Source organism: Amphibalanus amphitrite, unplaced genomic scaffold, assembly GCF_019059575.1.
Source record: "Amphibalanus amphitrite isolate SeventyFive unplaced genomic scaffold, NRLGWU_Aamphi_draft 000055F_arrow, whole genome shotgun sequence".
In the NCBI taxonomy this organism is placed as follows: Eukaryota; Metazoa; Arthropoda; class Thecostraca; order Balanomorpha; family Balanidae; genus Amphibalanus; species Amphibalanus amphitrite.
In genome coordinates, this window is record NW_024881551.1 from 450,544 (window position 1) to 464,338 (window position 13,795).

Genomic DNA, 13,795 nt, shown 5'->3' on the forward strand with positions numbered 1-13,795 from the left:
GTTTTGCAAGAGCCAGAGCAAAAAAAAAGTATGTAAAGTAGTTCATTCAAGTGAGAGTCAAGAGTAAGAAACAGATGCGATGTATTATCACAGGCTAAGCGATGGGTAACAATGCCACCTATTCCTTAAACAGTCTAACCAAAAAGCACTTCTCCAAAAGTACCAAAAACTGCCTCTTGACTGGCATGATTCTCTGCAGCTACGCTGCACACACCTAACCGCGTAGTCTCACTGAGTATGCGGTCATCACCTGACTGACTTTACCCTCCCCACCACACCCGTGTCTGGAGGGTATCACAGCGCCTTCAGCCGCGCTGACAGCTCGGAGAACATCCTCTCCTCCTCCTGGGTCCTCCCCGAGACGTACAGCAACTCCAGCCGACGCACACACTCGGAGAGACTAACTTCCGCCGGAGCAGCATCAGCCGTACCTGAGATCACCGTCTTGGTACCCGTATCACTGTTAGTAGCACTGCTACCCCTGGGGTCGTCCCCTGCGTTGTCACTTGTCACACTACCTCGAGTGGAGACCGAAGAAGGCCGGTCAGTGTTGGCACTAATGCCATCTGTCGGTGATGTATCGCACTGTGACTGCTCACCGGCGGCGGAGGATGGCGCCACTTTCACGCCGTTTGATGAGCTCGGGGTGGCGGAGGAATCCGAGCCGGCGAGGTGAGCCTTTTGGTGCAGGACTGAGAGCAGGGCCGGCAGAATGTACTTTCTTCCTGTCTCCCACAGACACCCTGAAACACAGAGACAACCATCGGTGAACATCAATCCTGGAGTTGTGAATATGCATTTAGTAGCTTCCACAAGAAATCGCATGCCATTTAGCACGGCTTAACAATTTCCAGTAGGGTCACAACACTGCCAGCTTGGCTACCTTCACTGTTTGTCCTCAGACATAATATAATTTTGGAGGATATAGTTCAGCGGAAACGGTCTCCCCGAGTGAACTGGAGTCTGGACTTGGGAGGAGGGTCATCAGCCATAGACATATTTTGGCATTCCGAACGTTGCCAATAAGTCGTTCTGTAAACCTAGCCTGGACTGTCGTGTAAACTGACCCCTAAAGAGGTAGGGTAACGACGTGAACTCACCTCTGGGGGAGGGCACCAGAAGCGCGCAGAGCAGGGGCAGCTGAGACGGCACGCTCTGCTGACATAGCGCCAGCAGTTTGACCAGCCGCGCCGCCGATACGGCCGGGTCCGACTCCAGGGCGGCCAGACACAGCTCCGAGCACGCCGCCAGCCACAGCTGAAACACACAGACACCGATATAGGTCATCAGTTTCACAAACCCATCAGAGCACACTCTGGCCATGTGTCTACGGTTTGTATGCCAGGCGATCAGTGACCCTCTACCCCACACCGTCGCCAGCTGCCTGGCCATATCGCGGACCCACCTGTTTGGGCGAGGTCGGAATGGTCCGGTAGGCCACCTCCTGCAGATTCTGCTGCAGGTCTTCCTGCTGCTCCAACCCCGCCGTCCGCCAGGCGTGGCGGAGCTGAGCCAGCAGCCACTCGGTGCCGTCCTCCTGCGAGCTGACGGCAGTCGCATCACGACCCTCCTCTCCGACTGCTTTCTCGTCGTACTTCACTCTCTGCTGTTCGTCGGAACTTTTCTCTTTCCCTGTCACACTCTCTTGCTGTCCACTCTCCGCTGAGGACCCCTCTCGCTCCTTCTCCCTCTCCTCCGCACTCTTTCCTGAATCGTCACTCTTCCCGTCCATCCCGTCCCCCGTTGTCTGCTCCGTGGAACCGGTACCGTCCTCCCCACTCAGCAGTCGGGCCGCCCACTCGTACAGACGGTGTTTGGTGGTCTCCAGCTCGGCGGTTACCGTCCGGTGGGCGACGCACAGGTGCGCCCCGGCCTGCGGTACAAACGGGGCAACGTCAATGACAAGGACAGTTACTATGGCTGAACAATGAATACAGCATACAGTGACGCATTGGGAGAATATGACAGCCCGTAGTATCAGCGTATGATGGGTACGTAAACTACCATACACGTGAAAATGACTGAAAATAACACTGCGTGGATATTTCTTGAATAATGGACTAGCTTTTCAGCCAGTGTCAGAAAGCTGAAAAAGTAGGCAGCTAGCCTTATCATGTTATTGCCAATGCTCGACATATTCTCTCGCCATCCCGGTCTTCTTATTTCCATCCCTCCCCCACTCACCACCACCACGGGCACCTCCCTGGCCACGGCCAGGCCGACGTCCCACTCGGCGCGCAGACAGCTGGCGTGTACACAGAGCAGCGCCAGGGCGCGCGTCTGGGTGCGGTCGCCGGTGCGCGCCCACAGCCGGGCGGCCAGGCGCAGTGAGCCGGGGTCCGAGCGACGGGAGAGGACGCCAGCCGCCGCCGCCCAGTCGCCCAGGGACAGGTAACTGCCCAGACAGACGGAGATGGAATGGAGGGTCAGATGAAACACGGACGTTTATGGAGTTGCTGATGGAAAACAACGGAGCGGGGTCACAGCTTAATTGCAAAACAGTCTTCAACATATGTGAAATAATTGTACCGCATCGAAGTATTGTTTGTACCGGTTAGCACAAAATACCCAACAGCTGAACTCCTTTTCCTACAGTCCCACTCCTGCTTTCCCAGCAGTCCCGCGGACTGACCATTTGGCCGCCTGTTCCATGTTGCCTTCGGTGGTGAGCTGGTCGGCCCACAGGCGCAGGATCCGACCGTGGCTGGGGTCGTCGGGAGCCAGTCTCAGACGGGAGACACACAGCGCCTCGCGGTACAGGCTGTGTCGGAGCAGCAGCGCCACAGCTTCAGACACCTGCCGGGTACAGAGTGGAGGACGTGAGGACCGGTTACATAGTGAGCAGCAGCGTCACGGCCTCAGATACCTGCAGACAGTGGAGGGAGGACCGGTTATATAGTGAGCAGCAGCGTCACGGCCTCAGTCACCTGCAGATAGTGGAGGGAGGACCGGTTATACAGTGAGCAGCAGCGCCACAGCCTCAGACGCCTGATAGTGGAGGGAGGGCCGGTTATATAGTGAGCAGCAGCGCCACAGCCTCAGACGCCTGATAGTGGAGGGAGGGCCGGTTATATAGTGAGCAGCAGCGCCACAGCCTCAGACGCCTGATAGTGGAGGGAGGGCCGGTTATATAGTGAGCAGCAGCGCCACAGCCTCAGACGCCTGATAGTGGAGGGAGGGCCGGTTATATAGTGAGCAGCAGCGCCACAGCTTCAGATACCTGTTAGTTACATAGCAGAGTGAGGAGAGGACTTGTGTGACAGTGAGCGCTTAAGACAGAACATACAGTCACGTCCTTCCGATCTCCATCACGTTGCGTTGCTCAGTAACAATCATCAGAGCATCCCATCATGTCATAGCCCATTTCAATTTTACGACCGCCTCTAGCCGAAAAACGGCATACTTCAGCGATAAAAGAAAACGCCCATTCCAAACAAGACTACGCTGTGCTGGCCCGAATCGGCCAGCGTAAAGGGCAACCGCGGGTGACCCACCGCCATCGTCTGTCGCCTCACCTTGTGACAGGCCAGGAGTACAGAGGAGGCCTTCAGACACTCCTTCGAGTTCTCCAGCTGCTCGGCGTACTTGAGACTCATCTCCTCCCAGAACCTGGGAGCGAAGCGGGGGCGTGTTACAGATCGTTCAGCAGGATCTGTAGGCTGATCGGGATCGACATCTAGCGATGGGACTGACTACAGCAACTAATAATCGTCTAGCTAGAGGCAGCCAGTCTGTCCGGGATACGATTAAACCGGTGCCGCAGCCGGTTAACGTAACCCAAGTTGACGAAATGGTTTCATCGACCAAGTTTCTTGGTTGGTTCTTAGTTAGTTGCAACTTTGTAAGCAACTAACCAGAAATTGAAATGATCTCCATCTTCGTAAAGCTACACATGCCCCCTTCTCAAACAACAGCCGTGCCCGTTCTCGCCGCCACATCCGTCCTCTCACCAGCTGCAAGACACCATGGACGCCGTCCGTTCTGACCTGTAAGAGACCATGGGCGCCATCTATTCTCACCTGTAAGACACCATGGGCGCCAGCGCGAGCAGCTCGTCGGTAAGCAGGGCCTCGGCGGCGGCAGCTCTCACCACGGCGGCCGCGTCTCCGCGCCACAGTGACATGTGCAGCAGCTGCGCGGAGCTCTTCTGCGCCTCGTGGTGACGCACTGGGGAACACGACAGATGCGGCGAGATTCAGTTAGAGCATTGGGACTGGGAGTAGTAGGGACGCGAGTTTGTATGCATGTAGCAGCAGCAGACACGTCTAAACTGAAGAGATCATATTCCAAGTCCACTGATATTCAGCAAAGACGCAAGTCCGGACTGAGCCAAACATTTAACATATGTCCCATTCAAGACAGAATTACGCATGGGAACTACAGGCCTCACGAAGAGGCCTCACTTCCTGAAATCCGTTAAAGTCAAACTAAAAGTGTGGGAGTTAAGTATATGTGTTTTTGGTAATGAGTGACATTACCGCGTGACGTCTACTCAAAAATAATAAGGCCGAGTGGTTTATTTAGTCATAGCTAAGCTTACACTCAACCCTAAAACCCCGTCCCCACTCACTCTCTTTGTCGACCATATCTCTCAGCGCCGCGTCGTTCCCGAACAGGCCGACGTGACTCCAGCCGTCTCCGCCAGGGGCGCTGTCGTCGCCGGCCGCCATCAAGTGTTCCAGGTCGGCCTGGCTGTGCGCCTTGCCGCGGTTTTCGGCGGCCCCGGAGAGCGGGAACAGCGAGCGCTGGGTGCGGGCCCTGCGACCGTCCCCCAGCTCTGCCACGGGATACAAAACGTGACGGTATGGTGTCTAGGGTGTGGGCGATCGCAGGACGGGGCATACAACACAGCTGTACGATAACAAGCTGCTGTTCCACAAGACAGGTCAATAAATCGTATTAGAAGCAGCTAACCAGTATACATGTGCTTTTAGGCCAAATACTATAATAAGGATAACGGAAACCCCCAGCAGTTAATCTTTAGAAGCAAAAACATGAATGATGAAACATATTAAAGGACAGCTTGGGCATTTGACACTTGAATTATGCAAAAATCCAATGATCAGCCTATCTTTCACCACGATTCATTACAGTTCCAGGTCACCCCATCCAACTGCGCTCTACTCCCAACACCAGCCCCTACCTTCCTCAGACTATCCACGCTACTACCCCACCTCTGGGCTGCGCTGCGGCGGCCGCAGCGGCGGCGGCCGGCGGAGTCCGGTCCCTGGATGCGCTGTCTGTCCCGTTAACAGCGACCGCTGGAGCTCCGTCTCCCGCGCGGGTCCGTCCCTTCTCCTTCCCGGTGGGGGCTGGCAATGGCGCGGCCGTCGGCTCTCCCGTCACTGGCGAAGAGAAAAATGCATTTGGCGGGAGATGGTGTTGAATGAAGGTCAAAGGTTACCAAACATGAATACTATCTCAGGGCCAATATTTTACATAGCGTAAAAAAGACAGCAAGAATAACATGACAGATAGCCCTAAGATCCAGTCCCATGACAGTACCACCCTAGTCCCTATCCTTTTACCACCCTTACCTGTCTCTGGTACGACGGCGTCCTGCTCATCGACCCGCCACAGGTGCAGTGAGCAGTCGTCGCCTCCGCTGAACACGTGTCCGGGTAGCAGCGGGTGGGGGAGACAGCAGCGGACCGGCCGGTGGTGGCCCGAGTACACCGCCACGGCTGAGCCGGCCACCGTGTCCCAGACCTGCAGAGGGGCGCAGAGGGACTGGCAGTTAGTGCTGGGGTACGATGTGAGCAATAGTCATAGAGCGGCTTTGTAGTTTGTGGTGGTATGGTGACAAGCGAACAGCCTACGTTCGCGAGAAATCAACTCTAAAATTGATGGCTTTCGGAAATTCATGACGAACGGCTATCATTTACGAATGCTACTCAAATATGTTCCACATCATCAAAACTACATTAAAAAAGTGTATGTCACCGATTTCCCTCTTCCCCGTGTCGGCGGACCGGTGACTGACCCTCACTGTGGCGTCCTGTGACGCCGAGACCAGTCGTGTGGGGCTGTCCTGCAGCCAGGCCAGGTCCAGCACGCGCGACTTGTGTCCGGTGAGGGTCACCCGCGCCTGCAGCAACTCCGGACAGCCGGAGCCGTCTGACGGCGAGGAGCAGAAACAGGGTGACATCGGCCGGTTATACGACGGGTCAGCACTCAGCATTGAGATGCAGAGCAAGAACTAACGACCAGTATAACGCCTTTTGGGGCGACTAACGGAGCGAGCGAGAGGGTGGGCCTTGCACGTGCGAAATTGCGAGGGGGTACCTGCAACTGACTTGTGCACGGCACCCTACTAACCGGTCTCTAGCGATGTGCCAAATTTGGGCACAATCGGCCCAGCCGTTCTCGAGATCTGGAAGCGGCACCCTGCACGTGCGCACGTGCTAAATGGGTCCCAACTGACTTGCGCACGGCACCCTACTAACCGGTCCCTAACTGTGTACCAAATTTGAGCGCAATCGGTGGAGCCGTTCTCGAGATCTGGAAACGACCCCTGCACGTGCGCACGTGCAGCAGCACCCCAACTCTGGCACATGGATATGCAGTGCCTAGTGGGTGCCTACCTACATGCCAACTTTCAGCGCAATCGGCCAAGTAGTTACCGATATATTGCAACAATTACAAAACGGACACCTCTTCGTTTTGCACGTGGCACGTGCATAAGGGGTCACCCACATGCATCGGGAATAGTCCAATACTTGGTAGAAGGAATGAAGCTACCCTACAAAAATTGCCGCGTGTAAATCGGTCAAGTGGTTGCTGAGATATAAGCCTCGCAAAAGCGTGACCACGGCCGGCCGGCCGGCCGCTCATACTCAGAAATTTCCGTTAATCTAAGGAAAGACTACGCTCGCTTCGCTCGCTCCGTAAACAGGTTAGAGCAAAGGACGGCAGCAACAAGAAGCGAGCGAATCCAGGAAGCAGACCATATCAACCGATCAATGAGAAAAACAAAACAGTGAATCACATAAATGTGAATGCATGAATCGCTTATCCCATCACTCTCATAAATCTCAACCGACGTGTTCCGTTGCTCAGCCCCGTCTTCTTCCGTGTTCCCCGCTCGCCCGCCTGTTAGCTACTCACCCAGGTCGGGTACGTCGAACACACTGACGAAGGAGTCATACGAGGCGACCGCCAGCGGCCGGGATCCGCCGTCGCTGACCGCCGGGCCCCAGCGGAGCGCGGTGACCAGTCGGCGGTGTCCGAGCGCGGCGCCGCGCACCAGGCCGTCGGTAGTGAGCAGCTCCACGGCGCCGTCCTGGCGGCCCAGCGCGGCGCCGCCGCCGCCCCAGCTCAGCTGCGAGCAGGCGGCGCGTCCGGCCGCCGGCGGCCAGGGGACGGCCGTCAGCCGGGAGGCGTCGTGCCGCCACACGGCGCCCAGGGAGAGCGAGAACAGCTGGCCGGCCGGCGACCAGCTCACCGAGTACACGGCGCCCGCGTGGTGCTCGGGACAGAGCTGCGGCGGCCGGCCCGCGCCCGGGTCACACACGCCCACCCGGCCCTCGTCCGTACCGAACGCCAGTCGCGTGTCCTTGTGCGGGTGCCACGCCACCTACCGACGGGAGAGAGGGGGAGGAGTCAGTGATTGGTCCATGGGAAGGAGGGAATCATGGGGTGACTCCTGGATTTAGCAGCGCAGGGCACCTGAGAAACATTTTTAAAAGGGGACACCATGAACCATATGACTGAAAATAGCCTGATAAGATAGCACAAAAATTGAATGCCTAATTGAGGATTTCCTGGGATTTTCACGTTATTATACCTCAAATACGAGCCAACAGACAATGACTCGATAAAAAGCCAGACCAATAACGAGCAATTAACAATGAGCGGCTCCTAATATCACGGGAATACCGGGAAGGGGCGCGGCTATAACCATGAATGACGCAGCTCTGAACTCACCGTCAGCACCTTGGCCTTGATGCCCTGCCAGACAGTGACGGTGCTGTAGGCCGAGTCAGCGCCCAGGTTCCACACGCGGATCGTGTGGTCGCCGCAGCCAATCGCCAGCCTGTAATCGGGGCATGATTGGTCACTATCCAGCTGCAGCTATATTCAGATTATATACTGTGCATCATGGATATTCAGTATATTTCGATATGTGCAGCGGTATTTACATAAATTTATATCGATTATCTAGTCTGAGCCGGCGCTATTCTCTCCCGACACCATCCGCTAGACAGATAAAAAATGGGCAGATTTCTAGTGGGTTGTCTCCAGTCTCCCCTTGGATAGCTGACCACTCACCTGCCGGGGTCCACGGGACAGGTGTCCAGAGCTGCCGTCTGTCCCCCCCCCCCTCTCCCCCAGGCAGGGTAGGTTATCCCCCTCACCTGCCGGGGTCCACGGGACAGGTGTCCAGAGCTGCCGTCTGTCCGCCCAGACACGGCACGGTGCCGGTGAGCAGTGAGCGCGGGTCGTGCACCACCAGCTGGCGCTGAATGCCGCTGCTCACCACCAGCTCACCCAGCCCGACAATGTTGAACAGACTCCGACCGTGACACCGGTGTACCACCTGAGTGATACGGTCAACAGAGGTCACAACTCACAATAGGGGTTACCGAGAAGGCATGCAAGGCTAAACATCGGGGCAATGAAGGGTGGAGCGTGCAAGAACAATGATATGGCCGGGGAAAGGAACACTGATAGAATGCTGCAACAATCACCGACCTTGACGAGCACATACCAACACAAATGTTTTCGGTGTCAGTTTCTAAGTGCCTGGCATAGCGGAAGGCTAATTCGTTTTCATCCACTAAACCTAGCCCATCGACATCCTCTAACCACCTCTCCTCCCCCACCCCTCCCTCTCACCCAGCTCCCCCGCCCCACTCCCTCTCCCACTCCCCGCTCACCTGACAGCCGTCACCATCCCCCGCCAGCCGCCAGCGGAGCAGCTGGCCGGTCAGTCCACTGCTGTACAGACAGTCGGCAGCCGTCCACAGCACGGCCAGCCAGGCGCGCTCCCCTCCGGTGCCCGCGGACTGCCGCCGGCCGCCGCCCTCGGCCGGCGCCGGCACGCGCTGCGTGACGTGGCACCGGCCGCCGCGCGTACCCCACACTCTGTCCGGAGAGAGAGCAGAGGGAGTCACTGAGGTGAGGCGATCATTACAGGTGTACTGTAGATCCCCGCTACCTCAGATGTAGAGGTGATCAGCCGTTCGTGAGCAGGAAACAAAGCGGTCACATGCCTTCAACAGGAACAAACAAGGGGCATACTTGAATGAAATGGAGCAGATATTCGGCGACGAAGCCAGCCAACGATTCGACAATAGCCCCACAGCAAACGACGTCGTCGACTTGAGATGTCAAAATGCAAGCACAAACTTCATGCTGTGAGTATCGATGGGCAATTTACCAAAAATGAAAGCACCACTACTAAGTGGTTAGGCTGGTACGCTCAACACATGATTTCTTATCCATTTCCACTTGTCCACCGTTTACCTACAGCTTTAGTTTCTTTTATTGATGATGATTCACTGGATATTTACTGGATATTTAGTATTTACGGTATCTGGGGTCGGCCAGAACGATATTTACGGTATCGTCCTGGTCAACCCAAACAACGAAAATGCTATTCTACTCACCGTATGGTTTTGTCTTTGGAGGCCGAGGCGAGCAGGTGATCCTGTTCGAACGAGAGCAGTGTGGTCAGCTCGGGGCACCAGCTGATGGACGTGACGTCATCATCGTGACCGCGCAGCTTCTGCAGCACCCGGCCACTGGCTGTGGAGGGGGGGAAGGGGAGAGGGTCACCGGCTGAGAGGTGGCTCGGGGGAGGTGCACTTTGGGGTTATTATGCACAAATCTGGCGATATGGGCCATCTGCAAGTGAAATTTCACCTAAACTGGCTACCACCCACGGATATTGGCTGCACGTCTTCCCTTCCCTACAACCCGTGCTCCGCTCACCGGCGAGGGAGACTGTCCAGAGGAGTCCGCGCTTCCCAGCCACGGCCACCACGTGCTCGGTGTGCGGCGAGCAGCGCAGCTCGGTGGGCGCCATCTTCTCCAGGAACAGAGTGCGCGTTGTGTGAGCCACCGTGTCCCAGACGACAAACGTGCCGCGCTCGTCCACCGAGATCGCCACGTGCGGCGAGCGCGCCGCGTGCGCCACAGCCGCCACCTTCAGCTTCTGCGGGCCCGGGCCACAGCGGGGTGGGTGCCGGTAAGGGATTTGTAAAGGGAGAACGGTTACCGCCTAGGTAGCTGGTCAAATATCGTGAGCAGAGCACTTTAGGGTTTTACGATGTATATTACACTCTGAGAAAAAAAAATCACGGTGACTATAAATAAAAAAAATCATGAATCCGGATAAACTTATGTCCATCGTCATTTTGACAAGACCTTATCAAATACGTTTAACAGGAGACTACATTTCTAATGAAACAGGGAGGTCATATCAGCCAGTTAACTAAAATACCGGTAAATGAGTGAATGCCAGGGCCTATACATAACATATCCAATCTCTAACGCTGACGACGCTGTGTCGTCAAAAGCTCACCCCGTGCGCACTGTGCTGCTTCTCACAGTGGTACCGAAACCGGCCCTCCTCCTCTCCAACCTCGCACGTCCACAGTTTGACCAGGGCGTCCTCCCCGCAGGAGACGACCGAGACAGCGCCGGGCGCGTGGCGCCACACGACAGCGCCCACCACGCGCTCCCTGTGGGCGTCCTCTACGACGCCGTGGTGGTGGAGCGACGGCGCGCCGCCGGCGGCCGTGGCCACCGGGCCGGCCAGCAGCAGCGCTTGGCGCGCGCAGCCCACCAGCAGCCGGTCTCCGTCCGACGCCAGCGCGCCGGCGCTGTACCAGTTGGCCGACGGCGTCAGACACACCGTCTTCATGGCAGCGACTGTCACTGATCCCTGCAGGAAATGAGAAACATATCAGATTTGGTAGCGAGCTTCACTTGTGTCTGAATTTCAGCCCAGTTACCAGATTGAATAGAGTATTTATCTATCCTGCCACATCAGGACCCCATGAGTGGCGACACCTTTACTGCTCATCCTCACACCCTAACAAGCCATTGCATGTCACCATTTGACGGGACCCCAGCACCAGGAAGACCACTCTCAAGGCAATAGCTATTACCTTCATAAGCCTGGAACCACATTTCTGGACAAACATACTCGTCCTCATAAGCCAGCGATAATATATTGAGGCAAGTGGATCATGTTGAATAGCTTGTATCACACACAGAGGTCAATTCCCAGTAAACATGCCGACGTCGGCCCGACGTCGGCCGACGTCGGGGTGACGTCGGCAACTCGGCATCGACATGCCGACGTCGGCCCGACGTCGGTCCAACCTCGGCACGACGTCGGCTGGATGTCGGATATGCCCGCATGTTCCGACGTCCAGCCGAGGTCCAGCCGACGTCGGGCCGACGTCGGACCGAGATCAATTGCTGAGGTCCAGCCGACGTCGGGCCGACGTCGGGACGACGTCGGACCGACATCGGCCGCTGTTTTGACCGTTAAAATAATATAAAATACATGTTTCATGTTTCATAAAGAGCTTCTGTATTCAAAAAATCCTCAGGAAACTCAAATCTTCCTCCACGCCGCAACCCCCTGATCCGGACTGGACGGGAAACTTTATCCCATTTGGGATTGCCCGTAAGCCGAGCTCGCCCGTAGCCAGGTGCGGTGAGTGCTTGGGGGCTGCTCGGCCTATCCTTTGGTCAGGCTCAGCCCCGGCAACTCACCAGAGCCGGGCTTAGTTCATATAGAAAGGCCAGTCGGCAAGTGTCACTTTGCCGAAGTGCCACTTATCAAAGGGACACTTTGGGAAACGTTGGTGCAGGTGTGTAAGAGTGGCTATATGAATCCATTGTGGGGTCGCCCTTTCCAATAAGTGTCACGTAACAGCAATGGGACCAGGGACTCTATATGAACTGGACCCAGGGTGCTCGCCAAGAAGACCAATGTCTCCATCATATGATCCTTCCGGCTCTGAAATGGTCTTGTCAGACCGAAAGGGCATAACGCAACAAAACAAACCAAATTCGTTAGCTGGCTGCGTGGTGTAGTGGTTAGCGCACTAACCTCGCGTTCGAATGACACGGGGTTCGAATCTCATCGCCGGCTGATGCTTTTGGCGTGTTGTCCCAGTAAACATGCCGACGTCGGCGACTGGGGGGCTCGAATCCCGCCGCCGGTTGATATTTTTGGCGCGTTGTCCCAATAAACATGCCGACGTCGGCCCCGTCGGTCCAGCGACAAACGATCTCGTCAACCTCGGCAAACGATCTCGGCCCGACGTCGGCTCGACGTCGGCTGGACTTCGGCTGGACGTCGGAACATGCGGGCATATCCGACGTCCAGCCGATATCGGGCCGAGGTTGAACCGACGTTGGGCCGACGTCGGGCCGAGCCTCGGCCCGACGTCGGGCCGACGTCGGCATGTTTACTGGGTTTGATTCAATTACCCCAGCTTGTCATTTGTCAAAGTTACCCCAGGTTTTCAGGTAGCCTCATTTTACACTTTACAGTATATGCATCCTCCTGTTACCCAAAATGGAATTGTGCAAACAATCAGACAGAACAGAACAGTCCACTTCAGGACTTATAAAAGCTCAGCATATTATTGGCTTTCACTCTGTCAATCCATCCATTCATACTGTGAGAGGCGAGCTCCAGCCTCCCAGTCCCAGGCTTGAGAGCCTGCCTCAGCATATGGTGGCCGCCGTTAGGCGTCATTTCATTGATAAATTTTTCATATTTTTACATTATTTGACATCCTGAATCCAAAAATGATACTCATATGTCTCACAAATAGAAGAAAAAACATAATCAAACCTGACCTAACCTTACCTACTTACCTATAACCTACCAACCTATAACCTACAAACCTACAACCTAACAACCTAAAACCTACCTACCTACCTACCTACAACCTACAAACCTACAACCTAACCTAACCTAAAACCTAAAATTTTTGCTGTTACATATTTGTATCAACAGCATCACAATTGTAGTTAGGACCTAAACTTAACATACAGGCGTCATGTGACCTGTGCCTCGGAGGACCCGGCGATGACTGGTCTTTGCAGTCAGCAGTGAGTAGGTAATGCATGCGGAGATCACAATACAATTGAACTATTGCTATAGATTGAAAATGAAAGAGGTTAAGGCCAAAAGTATGCTGTTTCCTTGCACTTTGACCTTCAGGCTCCAAAAACTATAACAATTTCAATATCTTGCAAAGCTCATTCATTTGCTTGACAAAATATCTAACACTAGTTAATTCACACAGACAGAAAGATATGAAATGCACACTTATTTGACTTATTTACCTCAACCGTGAATCAGACTTCAATTTGACTGCATACAAGTCGTATCAGTATCCATCAAGGGGCCTAAAATTGAAATATAAAATCACAAGCAAATAAAATGGGTCTACCTGGCTACAACATCAAACACGTGTGTAACATGTGTGCAGCCACTGAACTCTATAATGTGTGCAGCTCACTCCGCGTTCGATGTCTCTCGGACAACGGAGATTCTACGTCGTCCGGCCAATCACGTTCAAGGTCAGTGGGGGCTTGGCTACGATTATGGAACGTGATTGGCCGAATGACATAGAATCTTCGCCGTCCGAGAGTCATCGAACGCGGGGCCAATAAAATTAAGTTATATCGATAAATATTGATATTAGCTGCCATAAAATCCTATGACGTTATGATACAAACAACAATGGGCGTTCTAAAACTGCTGTTTTCAAGACTGTTACATCAACAGCCTTACCCAAAATATAATTTAAAATTG

General features: G+C 54.8%; 1 protein-coding gene across 1 annotated transcript; it reads right to left on the reverse strand.

Annotated features, from left to right (window-relative positions):
* Window positions 1–259: 259 nt before the first annotated feature.
* Window positions 260–13,454, reverse strand: LOC122378128 (gem-associated protein 5-like). The gene is made up of 19 exons (XM_043358843.1): window positions 13,324–13,454; window positions 10,529–10,891; window positions 9,937–10,159; window positions 9,612–9,750; window positions 8,880–9,087; window positions 8,358–8,539; window positions 7,927–8,035; window positions 7,108–7,576; window positions 5,984–6,117; window positions 5,538–5,709; window positions 5,175–5,345; window positions 4,571–4,777; window positions 4,020–4,167; window positions 3,516–3,609; window positions 2,633–2,796; window positions 2,185–2,395; window positions 1,406–1,873; window positions 1,101–1,257; window positions 260–743 (listed from the first exon to the last, which is right to left on the reverse strand). The coding sequence occupies exons 2-19, from the start codon at window positions 10,868–10,870 to the stop codon at window positions 295–297; spliced, it is 4,047 nt and encodes a 1,348-aa protein (XP_043214778.1). The 5' UTR covers window positions 10,871–10,891; window positions 13,324–13,454; the 3' UTR covers window positions 260–294.
* Between the last annotated feature and the right edge of the window lie 341 nt (window positions 13,455–13,795).